Source organism: Macrotis lagotis, chromosome 2 (assembly GCF_037893015.1).
Source record: "Macrotis lagotis isolate mMagLag1 chromosome 2, bilby.v1.9.chrom.fasta, whole genome shotgun sequence".
Lineage (NCBI taxonomy): Eukaryota > Metazoa > Chordata > Mammalia > Peramelemorphia > Peramelidae > Macrotis > Macrotis lagotis.
The window spans coordinates 240850305-240866354 of NC_133659.1; the positions used below are offsets into that span (position 1 = coordinate 240850305).

At 40.5% G+C, this 16050-nt stretch overlaps 1 protein-coding gene, 1 long non-coding RNA gene and 1 pseudogene across 2 annotated transcripts; 1 reads left to right on the top strand and 2 right to left on the bottom strand.

Annotated features, from left to right (window-relative positions):
* Positions 1-2022: 2022 nt before the first annotated feature.
* MOGAT3 (monoacylglycerol O-acyltransferase 3) lies at positions 2023-7350 on the bottom strand. Its single transcript, XM_074225388.1, has 7 exons — positions 6870-7350; positions 6607-6714; positions 6417-6487; positions 5749-5953; positions 5352-5526; positions 3199-3395; positions 2023-3103 (listed from the first exon to the last, which is right to left on the bottom strand). The coding sequence occupies exons 1-7, from the start codon at positions 6940-6942 to the stop codon at positions 2949-2951; spliced, it is 984 nt and encodes a 327-aa protein (XP_074081489.1). The 5' UTR covers positions 6943-7350; the 3' UTR covers positions 2023-2948.
* LOC141514498 (uncharacterized) lies at positions 5743-6908 on the top strand. The gene is made up of 2 exons (XR_012476041.1): positions 5743-5899; positions 6627-6908. It is a non-coding gene; the product is annotated as an uncharacterized LOC141514498 (long non-coding RNA).
* Positions 7351-7717: 367 nt separating the features above from the next.
* On the bottom strand, positions 7718-8444 carry LOC141512140 (large ribosomal subunit protein uL30-like; annotated as a pseudogene).
* Positions 8445-16050: the final 7606 nt, after the last annotated feature.

Here is a 16050-nt window from a genome sequence, read left to right on the forward strand (position 1 = left end):
ATTTAAACCTGGTCTTACTTACAGCTAGCAGTGTGAGCCTGGTCAAGTCAACTTCCATCTGCCTCAGTTCCCTTATCTGTAAAGGGGATAATAATAATACTAACACCTACCTACCAGTATTGTCATGATGATTAAATGAAATATCTGTAAAGCCCTTGGTAAAATGTCTGGCTCATAGTAGATACATAATGCTTTTTCTTCATTTCCCCTTCCTTAATGAACTCTAAAATGCCTTTATCTGCCTTGTAAGATCACTATTAGCTGCAGTCATCTTAACTAGTGCACATCATGGGAAACCTCCACCCAAGAATGTGCTGGAGTCAGCTGTCCAACCTCTGAAGAAGTGATTATTAAATTCTCAGTGTGAGTAGGTTCACAAGTGGTACAAATCAGGGCTTCATTCATTATTTTTTTGATTGCCTAGACTTAAAAAAGTTATGGATCAAGTCTCAATAATGCAGATTAACCTCAAAGATATGTCCTGCACACGTTTTTTCCCCCCAAGAAAGCAGGTTGCTAAGTACATTTACCAACATACCACTGTCTCCACAGCAGATATTGAAATTTTCAAATCAGATAGAGGAGAAGTACCCTAATAGAAGGTCCAGATGAACAGTTCTGATCCTATTTGGGATTTTCTTGGCAAGGATGTGGGAGTGGTTTGCCATTTCCTTCACCAGTTCATTTTATGAATGAGACAAACAGGGTAAAGGAAAAGGAAGGCAGAAGGAAAAGCAAACCATCCAGTATCTTTGCCAAGAAAACCCAAGGGTCATAAAGTGTCAGATACAACTGAAACAACTCACACAACAAAGTGGTACAACCATAGATAATGGAATCCTGGCATCTGAAGCAAATTCAATGAGAAGGAAATGGGGGGGGGGGGCAGAGAACCCAGCACCTGTGGGGAGATTGGTTCATGCCACCATTGCTAATGAACACAACCATCCCTTGAGATACTACTCATCCCTAAACCCAGCAGTCTCATGACCTTTTGTGAGTTCTGCTTCTCCAGAATTCATTTTAAGGTATTATTTAAAGTTGTTTGGAGAGGAAATTAGGAGATCCCAGGTCCCATTTCTCCACCATCTTGGCTATTCCCCTTCTATTTTCTTAACTGAATTTTGGATTCTAACTTCTATTATTCTCCTAAATTACCACTAATCTCTTTACTGTCAAATTCAGTGGCATCTTCTCAATCATCATCCTTCTTAACCTCTCTGCCATCTCAGAGTGAGAAGGAACATCAGATCACCAGAGCTTATGACTGCAGAGGAATGCAGTCCCTAGTCACAGTTCCAGGATGGAACAGAGTACTTGTGGTCATTTACAGACTAGAACATAGTTAAATATAATAGGATGATATCTATAAGAATAAAATTGGGGCAGCTAGGTGGCACAGTGGATAGAGCATTGGTCCTGGAGTCAGGAGTACCTGAGTTCAAATTCTGTCTCAGACACTTAATAATTACCTAGCTGTGTGGCCTTAGGCAAGCCACTTAACCCCATTTGCCTTGCAAAAAAAAAAAACCCTAAAAAAAAAGAATAAAATTAATGGGTGAGGAAAGAGGAAAGCAAGAAAGAGAGAAAAGAGAGAAAGGAGAGGTAGAATAGGGTAAAGAGGCTGGGGAACAGCTAGGTGGCACAGTGGAGAGAGCACCAGCCCTGGAGTCAGGAGGACCTGAGTTCAAATCCGACCTCAGGAACTTGATAATTGCTTAGCTGTGTGACCTTGGGCAAGTCATTTAAACCCATTGCCCCTTAAATGAATTTAAATGAATTTAAAAAACAAACCAAAAAAGAAAAAGCAGCCCCAAAAAGCTTTTACAGTGGAGAGAAGATGGAGGGGGGGGGACCACTTGAACCTTACTCTCATTGGAATTGACTCAAATTAGTTATTGAAAGAGTCGACGGACAGGTGGACAAACATAACTACCCTCACTATAGGTTGTCAAGGGAGCATATCGAAAAACATTACATATGCAGTACAAAAATATAGAAGCATTCCATTAAACAAATTATATCAAAGATATTCTAAGGAAAGTTCTGTTTAATCAATAACTTTACTATGCAGCAACAAACTAGGCAACAGGCAGGTTGAGGTCATCATGGTCTGAGCAGGGACAAGAAAATTAACTACATGATTGATAATCATACTTGTAACCACTACATGATCAAACATGTAGCCATATGAACTATATGATTAATGATGAAAATTGTACACTTTTGTAACCAAGGAAATGATTTTAGTTTGCTTGTTTCATATGATTTTTGAGACTATAAAAATAAATCTAAGCAGCTGACAGTCAGTCAACCTGCTCCTGCCTATACCCACTTGTTGACTCAACTCATTTCGCCGACTCTATCCCTCCTGTCAAGTTCCAAGGACCCCACTGAGGCTGGACCCCCCGCAAAAGCTTTCCTTTGTCAGGCTGCTATTAAAGTTCACTCCCCAGTCAATAAAGATTCATATTCTTCCCCTTCTCCCTCTACCCCAGCTCTACCTAAATCTTGGAAGTTCTCTGAATCCTACTTACCTAACTCCAGCTCAGGACACATCTTACAAGAAGGCTTTCCTGACTATTCTAACCTTTACTGATTTATCCCCCACAGTCTAGTACTCAGTTTTATACCATTTTATTCAGAGCTTTCTGATTGCCTCTTAGGTCCTGGATAGATGATATTCCTGTGTCCTATCTAAGCCAAGCCATAGCTAGAGTAATAAAATAATAGGTGTTCATTCCATACTTGACTTATTATCCCATGTGACCACATGTGAAGGAAGAGGATTGGGAAGACTATTTATTATAGAGAGAGAGGACATGCTTTCCAAAGAAAGGTCAAAATCCACTTCTGAGGGTCACACCTGCAAAGGGCTAGGAATAGCACTATGATACAGAAATGCACAAAGTTGGGGTAGTGGGTAGTGGTGACACAGGAGCAGAACTCTAGACAAAAGTGAGATGGGTGGAAGGAGAGACCCCACAGCTTTCTTTATGTTCCTCAAACATCTGTTCTAGGGCCTCCATGTAGAGCTTGTGGTACAGGTCAACCTCCTCTTGGCTGGGATTCGGACGATGGGGAACTGGGATGGGGCAGCCCACTAAAGGGGAAAAAGGGTTTGTGAGTTAAAAAGCAACCCAGAAGAGGTAGTCATCATATCCAGAGCAAACAAACTTCAGAGGAAAAGAAACTTACCAACAGTGGTAATAGGCACTGGGAAGGGTAGCAGTCCCCTGGGGAAGAAGAGACCACGGCCCCAGAATATGCAAGGAGCAAAACCAGTTAATTTCTTGAAGGCTACCTGCAAAGCCCTCTGCCAGGACCCTATCCTAAATGATGCTTGTATGAAGATCTCATTCTCCCCAAAGGAGTAAACAGGAACCAGGGAGGCCCTGTAAGACAGAGATTTGCTGTTGTTCATTTGTTTTAGTTGTGTCTGATTCTTCATAAGCCAGTTTGGGGTTTTCTTGGCAAAGATATTAAAATGTTTGTCTTCTCCTCCTGCTTATTTTCAGATGAGGAAACTGAGACAGAGTTAAGTGACTTGCCCACAGTCACACAAGCTACTACATGTCAGAGAAAGAATTTAGACTTAAGTCTTCCTGATTCCAGGACCTGCACTTTACTACTAGGTCACCTAGCTACCCAAAGGGCAGGCAAAAAAAAAAAAAAAAGGTTATAAAGGAAATAGAGAGAGAGGAAAAGAGGAGATAGGCAAAATCAAACCCCAGAGTTGCCTTAATTCCTCACCCCACCCCAGCCCTGCCAAAGCTATGAATCTTAGAGGTTACCAATGATGGGATATGGATGTGAACTCTGACCCTTAGGTCACAATTATCTAAGGCTCATGCAGGTAGGGCAGGAACTTAGTTCAAATTCCAATTCTGACATTTATTAGTTGTGTAACCATAAGTAACTAATTCAACCTCTAAGGTCCCTTTCAGCACAAAATCTAAAACCTTCTAACTTGCCACAGGGCCATACACCTGGCAAGGCATCGTCAGAATGGAAACCTGAACCTATTAGAGTCAGCAGGTGGCACAGTGGACAGGTGCCTGAACTTGGAGTCGGGAAGACCTAAGTTCACATATGGCCTCAGACACTGTGTATGTAATCTAGGGCAAGTCACTTAACCTCTGTTAAACTGTAAAATGGAAATCATGATAACACCTTCTAAGACTGCTATGAGTATCAAAAGAGACAATATTTTAACTACTGTCTAGTGCTTAATAAATACCTTTAAGTTGTTCTCTCATCTACCTAATTCCAGGTCTAATATTCCATTCCCCTATGTCAAATTGTCTCAAGTAAAATAATAGTGGACATTTAAATTGGCATCACATACCTTTCCAGTTTTCTATCATATTACTCCCTTCTATACCCTTGCCATACTAGACTCTATCCTCCCCAAACATGAACTGTATACTCATTTTCTCCATGATCCCAGAGATCTCCCTTTTATCCATTACTGAATTCTCACCTATCTTTTATTTATTTTTATTGTCTTATTGATATTTCATTTTTCCAATTACACATTATGAAAGTTTTTCAACATTCATCCACATGCATATGTATATTTTTAGAACAATTTTTTCCACTCTTCCTTCCCACCTCCCTCCCCTCAGCAGCAGAACAATCAGGTAAATATTGTACATAAATTTGTGTTTAACATGTTTACACATTAGTCATTTTCTCTTACCTATCTTTTAAAAGTCAATGTAAATAAATGCTAAACCACTCCAGGAAGGCTTTCCTGATCTTTGTTGATACCATCTTTTCCTGCTTACACCCCAAGCATTTTTTGAAGTATCGTGACTTACATAGGTATAATGTATATTCTCCCTACTAAACTATAAATTCCAAAAAGAGCAGAGGTCATGTTTGTTTTAAACTTTGTATCTCCACTGACAACTAAATATACTTCTCTCCACATAAGTGTTTAATAAGTGATTATTGTAGTCATACTGGAATTTAAGACTTACAGAATACTTTTTATTAATTATCTCATTTAGTGAAACTTAGAACTAAATATAGCATAGCAAGAGATAGAAGGCTCCTCAAGTCTTGTGGAGGAAAATGAGATCCAGAGAGGCTTAGGTTACACAACTAAATTGAGAAGAGGTTTTTCTGTCTCCTAGATCCAAGTATCTTCCCAAAGCATTTCATGGGAATGAGTTTTCACTGATTGACAAAGAATTAAGTCTCAAATTTACTACTAGAGTGATAACAACTGCATATGTTTCATAAAATAGTCTTCCACTAGTGGGCAACAACACCGGTCTAATGCCTTTGCTTTTGAAGTCTGGTTCACTCCGAACCCTATCTCCAGGATCAGTCAGCAAACTTACCCATGCCTCAGGGCCAAGCGCACGAACCCCTTGCGCTTAAGCAGTGTAAGGCAATGTTCTCCCGGGACCCCGTGCAGGGACTCATTAGCGCCCCCGACCAAGATGACCACAGCCTGGCCAAGCTGGGGCCCCGATAGCAAGAAGTCCAGGCTCTGACGGCTCACTGGGCACAACCCTGCGGACAGACTCAGAATCCAGGACCCAAGGCTTCTGTCTCCCCCAGCTTCCCCCCTCTCTCCCCACAGTTCGTCTAGTAGTCCCGGGATACCAGACCTAAAAGCCACATCCTCCCCACCACAATCGTAACACACATGTGTACACACACGTGGCACACACGTACACAAGCACGCACAAATGCACAAACGTACATGCATGCATGCATGCATAACACACTCACCGCAGCTCATGATGTAGTCCCGATAGACCGGGACTCGAAAGAGGCCGGCCAGGCCGGCCAGGAAAGGCCGAAGACCCGGGAACTGACGGGAAAAGCCATTGCTCTCGGTGGCAAAATTACAAAAAGTTCCAGCGCACATGATTCCGTGAGGGTGAGAGCCCAGCACATAGTTTCTGTCTGAAGGCAGCTCTGCCGTCTTCACCAGCTTTGCGGAGAGGGGGTTTGTGAGGGGATTGGGAGAGGAGCAGCACGGGCTGAAACACCAACACCGACCCCCGCCCCAATCTCTCTGGTTCAAAGCCTCCTACCTGAGAGGAACAGTCCTTCCCTCCCACCTATTCCCCAGAATCCTCCCAAGAGCAAGCCTGGTGATTTAAGAGCTCTGCTGGGTGTCCAAAATACCAAAAGATCAATCCTTCCTGGAACGGAAAAAGCTTCTTTACTAACCCAACTTTTAATCTTGAGGAAAAGGAGGAATTAAAGGGGGCGCTGGCACAGATAGCATACACATCTATCACCACCCCACCACCACCTTCCTAGCTTCTCTGTCCTTCAGAAACAAGTTTTAGCCCATTAAGGGGGAGAGGAGGAATATCAGGAGGACAAGTGATGAAGTAGAGGGGGACAGTATTGAATATGGGGGGGTACGCCCACTATCCCTCTCTTACCTTGATGGGATAGTAATCTCTAAAATGTTCCCAAATCTGCCAGTTTCTCACGCACTCGAATCGCCGACCACCTGCAAGGGGCAGAAGGGGGAGGGTGAAAAAGTGAAGTCTGAGAGTTACCTTCCCCCACCCATCCCACCCTCACTTTGCCTCCCTTTAAGTCATTTCCTTCCATTTCTCCCCTGCTCACCTCTGTCTGGTGTGTCCCAGTCTAGATAAAGCCACACCAAATAAAGAACGGAGAGTAACCAGAACGATGTGAAGAGGAGAAAGAAAAGGAGAAGGGAGAAGAAGAGGCCTGTAAAGAGAGAAGGGGTGGAAATTGGGAGAGACAGATTAGACTTCTAGGGCTCAAATGTCCAGGAACCCCCCACACTCTCTGCTCAAGAATAGCCCTTCATGCCACCCCAAATTCCCTATCCCTTCACGTTCTAGATGCAAGACTAGCCTCACCCATGAAGAGGAAGCTGAATACAAACTGATAAACGCTGACGATTTCTATTCTCTGCTTCTTCAGGGTCTTCATGTTGGGAGTCAAAGTCAAACCTGTCAGGAAAAGTGACTAGAGAGAGGTGGAGGAATGGATTCTTAAGGGACAGTGAAAGTAGAGGGGGATGTGAAACCTGGAACGTTCTGAGACTGAAATATTTCCAGGCTTTCTTTGCTTACACCATAAATTAATCTTTGATATTTGACTTATCGTTCTGGTTAGTCAAAGGGCAAAACAGAAAGCAGTCAGCCAAAGGAGACAGGATTAAGAGATCGAAGTCCAGGATCCTTGAAAGGAGGTGTTTAGACTCTCTTGATCCCTGAGGACCTACTCCTATACTCCTATGTGCATATCTTAGGGGGGTGAGTCAAGACGACCAAACAGGGTCGCCCACCCACCCCCCTGTTCCCATTCAGTACTTCTAGGACATCTCAGTTTCCCCTAACCCCCAACTCACCACAAACACACACACACACACACACACACACACACACACACACACACACACACAAACAGGGAAGACAAATACTTTTTGTTCCCCCCACCCCCTTTTTTTTCGGTCATAGAGGGGCAATGGACTGGAAGATACCATTTCCCACAAGGGTGGAGCATAAGTACAAAAAGGAGGACAGGACTTCGAACTAAGCAGCTCCTAGGCCAAGAAAAGAAAACAATTCCAGAAACACCCTTTGAGTTCTTCAAAGAGTTAGAATGAGACATTCTACCTAGTCTTTTTTTTAAATTAACAGATCATTAGAAAAATAATCATGGTAGAGACCATTAATTCATTCTTCTAATAAACTTGCTAGTCTGGTATTGCCTGTTACCAGCATCTCCAACCTTTCTGAAAATGTGTAATCTTTTTCTTCATTCTGCTCCTTGAAAAAGATAATTTGAGTGGTGATATAGTTGTATTGACAGCTTTGAAGTACTTTTAAAGAGTATAGATCTTATGGTTCAAGTTCTCCCTATAGATAATCCCATATTTATCAAGAGATTTTGCAATAAGGGCATTACCAGTCAAGGCAAAGCTCTGTTTCTTATTCTTACATAACCATTCTTATCGATATAGTTGTGCACAGATTTCACCTTTGGGTAACCCCATACCAGTGAATGATTCCATAATCTTCAGCATGTTAATTGAAGTTATGTTAAGCTTAACAAAAGTGTCATTGAAGATTTGGTGACAAGGAAGAAGCTGCAATACTTTTAGGGATTTTTGGAATAATGCCATTGATAACTATGATTGTGATCAAAAAACTTGAGTTCAGCAGGTACATAGTAGTCGCCAGCTTTGTGTGCCATTCTAGCTAGACAGGTTTTGCTTCTGTACATCTATCTGAAATCTTGGTAGGCTTTAGCTTTTTCATAAATTTTTTTTCTCCAAGTCCTTTGGAGCTTTTTTGTAGTGATCTTCTTTTTTATTTTTATTTTTATTTATTTATTATTTATTTATTTTTATTTATTTGTAAAGTGTCTTCCTTCTCCCACCCCAAGATTGTACTTACAATCTGTATAGGTTTTACATCCACAGTCATGTTGGACATATTTTTTTTTTTTTTAGTTTTTGCAAGGCAATGGGGTTAAGTGGCTTGCCCAAGGCCACACAGCTAGGTAATTATTAAGTGTCTGAGGCCGGATTTGAATTCAGGTACTCCTGATTCCAGGGCCAGTGCTCTATCCACTGTGCCACCTAGCCACCCCTTGGACATATTTTCATATTAGTCTTGTTGTGAAAGAAGAATCTGAAGAAAAGGGAAAAAACAACAAGAAAAAACAAACAAAAAACACGTTTTTAAAAATTGAAAATAGTATACTTTTGGTCTGCATTCAGACTACATAGGTTTTTCCTGGGGATATGGATAGCATTTTCTCCACAAGTCTTTTAGAATTGACTTTGATCACTGTATTGCTGAGAACTAAATCTATCATAGTTAATAATCATACATTGTTAGTGTGTACAATGTTCTATTGGTTCTGCTTATTTCACTTAGCATTGGTTCATGTAAGTCTTTCCAGTTTTTTCTGAAATCTACTGTTCATCATTTCTTTTTCTTTTCTTTTTTCTTTTTTTTAGGTTTTTGCAAGGCAAACAGGGTTAAGTGGCTTGCCCAAGGTCACACAGCTAGGTAATTATTAAGTGTCTGAGGCCGGATTTGAACTCAGATACTCCTGACTTCAGGGCTGGTGCTCTATCCACTGTGCCACCTAGCTGCCCCCTGCTCATTATTTCTTATGGATCAATAATATTCTATTCCATTCACTTACCGCAACTTGTTCAACCAATTCCCAATTGAAGGACATCCTCTCAGTTTCCAATTCTTTGCCACCACAAAAGAACTATATAGTCATCCTTTTCATATGTCTGACCTTCAGTTTTTGAAGGTCTTTTGCTTTATTAGTAGCTTCTTTTTTCCTACAACCAGAAAAAGAGCTCTACATAGAATTCTTGAAGCTCTTCCACTTGAGCTCTGCTCCCCAACTTTGATGCAAAGACCCAAAAAGACCCATCAGTCTCTCCCAGGCAATGAAACACCCCAATACACTTTCACAAAGGAGCACACACACACACACACACACACACACACACACACACACAACTCAAATGACATAATAGATTCCCCAAAATATTCCTAAACCTACTTTTCAGTAGGGAGCAAGTCAAGATCTGGGGAAGAAAGGGAGCAGGACCCCACCCTCTTTTTTTATATCTGCCATGTAACTACACTACATATAGGGCTGGAGCCTCTACCAAAGTTCAGGCACAGAGAAGGCTTTGGAAAGAGGAACTGAAAAATCTCAAAACAGAAAATGCAAGAAAAGATGAGGAGGTGTAGAATATATATGTGTAGTAGATTCTTCTCTTTGGGAATCATAGGAGACTTAGACTTTCCTAGGACATCAACCTCTGATATTGGGGGAATAGAGTAGGAAAGAGATTTCTGGGATCACCTGGTAGAAATGGGATGTCTGTATCTGGGAGGGGAGCTAGGTGGTACAGTGGATGGAGAAATGTGATAGAGAAATGGCCTTAGATTCAGGAGGATGGGAGTTCAAATTTGACCTCAGACACTTAGTAGCTGTGTGATCTTGGGCAAGTCACTTAACCCTGATTGCTCATATCCAGGGCCATCTCCAGTCATCCTGATTCATATCTGGCCACTGGACCCAGGTGACTCTGGAGGAGAAAGTGAGGCTGGTGACAGCACAGCATCCTCCTCACTCAAATCCAATTCATGTACTTGTCATGGCATCACCTCCCTGATGTTGTGATCTTTAAAAATGAAGGACAAACATTACCTAGGACTAGAAAGAATGGAGTTAAGAAGAGAACATAAAGCTGGGAAAGTGGAGAGTTTCACCAACTAATAGAATGGTGACCCAGAAAGGCAAAAAGTCAAGATAGCTTAAGCATAAGATCAAGTACAAACTAGTCAGTCTCTGAAATTTTTCTCAGATCTTCCACTACCACTTCCACACAAATTGAACACTAAAGACTCATTCAGGGATGGACCTCCATTACTCCTGAAGGTCTTCTATTCCTGCTGTCAGCTTCCCTCTCAGATTATTTCTGGTTTTTTTTAGTTGTTTTTGTTTTTTTTTCAAGGCAATGGAATTAAGTAGCTTGCCCAAGCCCACACAGCTAGGTAATGATTAAGTGTCTGAGGCCAGATTTGAACCCAGGTACTCCTGACTCCAGGGCTGGTGCTCTGTCTACTGCACCATCTAACCGCCCCCTCAGCTTATTTCTAAATCAAACCTCAGAAAACTGGGCATCTAGTTCCTGACTCAGACACCTCCTCTCCCTTATGTGTGTTCCAATATTAATTTGATAAATTCCTTCTGACTCTGCATCTGAAGGGTCAGGGTACCAGGTTTTGTCTCCAGTGCCTCTGTGGGACCACCCAGCATAACACCATGTAGCCACCTCCTGTCTAGAATAGCAGATGGGTAGAACTAGGCTTATTAAAGGAGACCACATTTCTCATGGTTGTTTAAGTTGCTTAAGTTGCTTAGGTGGCTTCCAACAGTCTTTAACCTTTCTCTCACTTTATTATCTTTACCTTAAAAAGAACTCTGTGAATTAACTTTAAACTCCTTGCAGTAACCTATGAATTAAAATTTAGGTGGCACAATGGATGGAACACCAGCCTTGGAGTCAGGAGTACAGGAATTCAAATCCAATTTCAGACACTTGACATTTATTAGCTGTGTGATTTTTGGCTAAGTCACTTAACTCTGATAGCCTCATATTATCCAGGACCATCTCCTGTCATTAGGATTCATATCTAGTCATTGGACCCAGATGGTTCTGGAGGTGAAAGTGAGGCTAGTGATTTTGTACAGCACCCTATCACTCAAATCCATTTCACTTGCATGTCATAGCATCACCTCATTGATGTCATGGTCTTCTTTGAGAACAAAGGACAAAACAATGAATTAAAATTTATGGCTTTTTCTTACCCTCCTGAGTCAGAGAGTCTTGTGAATTTTTCATTGATAAATGAGCCCCCACCAATCCTTTCAAGCCCCCTTTCCCAAGCCATTTTTATCTGGTCTCAATAGAGCACTGGCTTTGGAGTCAGGAGGATGGAAGCTAAAATCCAGCTTTAGACACTTGACTCCTAGCCATGTGACCTTGAGCAAGTTACTTAACCCTGATAGCCTCATATCCAGGGCCATCTCCAGTCATCCTGATCCATATCTGGCCACTGGACCCAGGTGACTCTGGAGGAGAAAGTGAGGCTGGTGACAGCACAGCATCCTCCTCACTCAAATCCAATTCATGTACTTGTCATAGCATCACCTCCCTGATGTTGTGATCTTCTTTGAAAATGAAGGACAAATATTATTATTAATAGACATTTAATAAAAGTTTATTAAATAGCTGACAGTAGAGGCTTGGGGCATTTTCCAGGAGGGAATGAGATGGAAACAGTCATTTGTCAATTTCTAAATTGAGCTACTGTGCTAGGCATTAATGACCCTACCTTAGATATTAGATTATTTGGAGAGGGAGGGTTGCAAGGCAATGGGGTTAAGTGACTAGCCCAGGGTCATATAGCTAGGTAATTATTAAGTGTCTGAGGTCGAATTTGAACTCAGATCCTCCTGACTCCAGGGCCAGTGCTCCATCTGCCCAGATGTTAGATTCTAACAGCTTACATCTCCCATCAAAAAAATAAACACAAAAAGGAAAACTTTCCCCTGCTCCTTAGTCCTGACTGCCCTATTTTTTTTTAAATAAATAAGCTTTTGTGGGGCGGCTAGGTGGCACAGTGGATAAAGCACAGCCCCTGGAGTCAGGAGTACCTGAGTTCAAATCCAGCCTCAGACACTTAATAATTACCTAGCTGTGTGGCCTTGGGCAAGCCGCTTAACCCTGTTTGCCTTGCAAAAAATAAATAGATAGATAGATAGATAGATAGATAGATAGATAGATAGATAGATAGATAGATAGATGGATAGATAGATAGACAAACAAATAAATAAATAAATAAGCTTTTACTGATATTTTTGGTTTCTTATACCATTTCATATCACATATATCCCTTCCAGGAAACCATCCCATATGACAAATAGGTTTTTAGCGAAGGAAAAAAATTAGAAAAACGCCAAAACACATGTAGTGTGTAACACCTATGCACCTCTCACTTCCACAAAGATTTAGGTTTAGGGATGTCTTCTCATAGTTTGTCATTCAAGTCCTGTTTGATCTTTATAATTTTGTTGCATTTACTTTTTTTATTTTGGGGAATATTAGTGTGACATTATTTTCATGACTTAGTCATTCTTCAATTGATAGGCATCTACTTTGTTTCCAATTTTTAGTTATCCCAAAAAGTGCTGCTATAAAATTTTTGGAGTATATAGGGACTTTTTTTCTTATCAATTTCTTGGGGGTATTAAGCCGAGTGATGGAATCTTTGGTTCCAAAGATATATACATTTAAGTCATTTTGTTTGCATAATTCTAAATTGCTTTACCATTTCACACCTAAATCATCTATAACTAATATGCCTATCTTTCCACAACCTCTCCAACATTGATTACTGTTATTTTTGTATTTTTGTCAGTTTCCAGGGTGTGAGGTGAAACCTCAAAGGTCTTTTGATTTGAATTTCTCTTATTACTAGTGATTTGAAACATTTTTAATATGATTCTCTTGAAAACTACATATATTTTTTTCTTTTCTTTTTTTTTTTTAAGGATTTTTTGCAAGGCAGAGGGGGTTAAGCGGCTTGCCCAAGGCCACACAGCTAGGTAATTTAAGTGTCTGAGGTTGGATTTGAACTCAGGTACTCCTGGCTCCAGGGCCGGTGCTCTATCCACTCTGCCACCTAGCTGCCCCCCTAAACTACATATATTCTTTAACCACTTACCTACTAAGGAATAGCTACTATTCTTACATGTATTAATTATTTATGAATCTTGGATGCCAACCTCTTATCAGAGAAATTTGATACAAAGATTTTTTTTCCCTATTCACTTCCATTCTTATTTTAGATGTATTAATGTTGTCTGTACAGAAACTTTTCAGTTTCAAATAATCAGTTATTTATTTTACCATTTGTAATTGCCTATATTCTTATTTGGTTAAGAATACATCTCCTACCCATAGCTGTGAGATGTTTATGAATTGTTTTTCTACTTTTTTATCTTTCATATTATAATATTAAAGTTGTATATCCATTTAGAATGTATTATAGAGTGTAGTTTAAAATGTTAGTCTAAGCTTAATTTCTGCCAAACTGCTTTCCAGTCAACTTTTTTTGAAAAAAGGAGTTTTTTTCCCTAGGTAATTTACATTTACCACTTTATCAAACTCTCTGTTGAGTTTCATTGTTTCTGAATCTCCCTTATCTAGTCTTCCATTGATTTAACTCTATTATTTAATCAGTACCAGATAGTTTTGATATCTGTTGTTTTATAATAAAGTTTGAGATATGGAAGTGCTAGTCCCCCTTCATCCTTACTTCTTTTCATTTCCCTTGATAGTCTAGATCTTTTGTTCTTCCAAAAAAATTTTACCATTATTTTATCAAGATCTGTAAAGGAAACCTGCCATTGTTTGACTGGTATAGCATTAAAATTTAAAGTTAATTTTGGTAATATTGATTTTTTTATTATATTGTCACAGTCTGACCATGAGCACTGAGAAGGAAAAAAAACTGGCAACAGACCCAGAAAGTCTTCAGGAGCAACCAGAAACTATCCCTAAATAGATCTTCAGTGCTCAGTTGATATGAAGTGGTAGTAAAAGAAAAATGGCAAGGTTCACTGACCAATGGGATGGGTGCCTGGGAAGGCAAGAAGTTAAGTAGCTGAAGAAATTCCAGACTATCACACTATCACTCTGGAATTTATGAATACAGTAGACAAAGAGTAGTCTTGTGCTGAGCTATGATAGAGTATCCTATAAATATTACTTTGGCAGAACTGTGAAGGATGGAACAGAGGCCAGGAAATCATTTAGAAAATAATAATTGTTGCAACAGCAATAATCTCATCAGATGATACTGCAGGCCTATACTAATATGGTGAGGGAGAAAAATAGAGGACAACATGGAAACACTACCAAGACCAACAAGGACGTCTTCAAGTGAATTGATGTGATAAATGAGGAACTTGCAGGAATGAAAGATGGCTCCAAATTTTGAATGATTGGTGATGCAACAATTGACAGTGTTAGGGAAATCAGGGGTGACTTCAGGGTCATGTGAGAAAAAAATGGAGGACAAGACAGTTTCTCTGATCCCCATGACCTCTTAAATCTTTCCAAAATACATTATATGTCAAAGATTAAAGTTATCTTCATATTTTAAGACACCCAAAATCCAAAATACGGTAACTGACTGATCCTACTTAGCACTTGTCTCCCAGGTCCCATGTGACTATCAATGAGGCTGCACTAGCAGACCCAATGACATGACATAGACCTACATTAAAATGCACCTTGGTTGTCCCTACTTCTCCCCAGTATCATGGAAACTCTGACTCTAAGCTGCTAAAGTTTTCTCAGTCCTTCAAGAACAAAAGCCTTCTGGAGGTTGCAACCCAAAGCATCAATACTGCAAAGCTTTGAATTGCTGGTGCTGGGCCAGAGATCTGAGGAACAGGGGAAGTGGAATAGTTCATCATGACAGAATACCATGGGTGTAAGGGATCATGCAGCACTCCACTAAGCATGAGGAAAAGAACAGAGTATCCAGCTGTGGTCAGTTCCAACCATTCAAAAGTCATTTAAGATATAGACCTAAACCATGAATTATCTAGTTTGGGAGGAGGTTAAGATGCTTTGAGATTCAGCCCCCATAGAAAACCATAATCAGAGGAGGAGGGAGTCAAAAAGTGAATGGAAGGAAAAATAATCCCTCTTTCCAAAGTTGCTTGAGGTCTTCCCTCTTTCTCCCTCTTCTGTTCACTTCCCTTTGGTGAATATCCAGTCTTTCCCTATATTCACTGATGTGTGGGGAGAGTGGGAAGTCAGTAAGGGATAGAAACCAAAGTATCATGGAATTTAAAGTTAGGGGGGCAGCTAGATGGCGCAGTGGATAGAGCAATGGCCCTGGAGTCAGGAGAACCTGAGTTCAAATCCAACCTCAGATACTTAAATTACCTAGCTGTGTGGCCTTAGGCAAGCCACTTAACCCCACTTCCTTGCAAAAAATAAATAAATAAAATAAAGTTAGAAGGGACTTTAGAAATCAATTAGTTCAAGAACCCTCATTTTGCAGATAAGAAACCTGAAATCACCCAGCAATACCACTACTGGGTCTATACCCTGAAGAGATGAGGAAAAAGGGTAAAAACATTATTTGTACAAAAATATTTATAGCAGCCCTGTTTGTGGTGGCAAAGAATTGGAAATCCAGTAAATGTCCTTCAATTGGGGAATGGTTTAGCAAACTGTGGTATATGTATGTCATGGAATACTATTGTTCTATTAGAAATCAGGAGGGACGGGATTTCAGGGAAACCTGGAGGGATTTGCATGAACTGATGCTGAGTGAGATGAGCAGAACCAGAAAAACACCGTATACCCTAACAGCAACATGGGAGTGATGTTCAACCTTGAAGGACTTGCTCATTCCATCAGTGCAACAATTGGGAACAATTTTTGGCTGTCTGCAAAGGAGAGTA

What these genes read in the sequence shown, in the direction of transcription:
- MOGAT3 (XM_074225388.1), bottom strand. Translation starts at nt 6,942, where the DNA reads ATGAAGACCCTGAAGAAGCAGAGAATAGAAATCGTCAGCGTTTATCAG. An exon ending in ATTCAGCTTCCTCTTCATGG is followed by an intron (nt 6,715 to 6,869) that starts GTGAGGCTAGTC and finishes CTCTCTTTACAG; the next exon opens with GCCTCTTCTTCTCCCTTCTC. An exon ending in AGTGCCTATTACCACTGTTG is followed by an intron (nt 3,104 to 3,198) that starts GTAAGTTTCTTT and finishes TTTCCCCTTTAG; the next exon opens with TGGGCTGCCCCATCCCAGTT.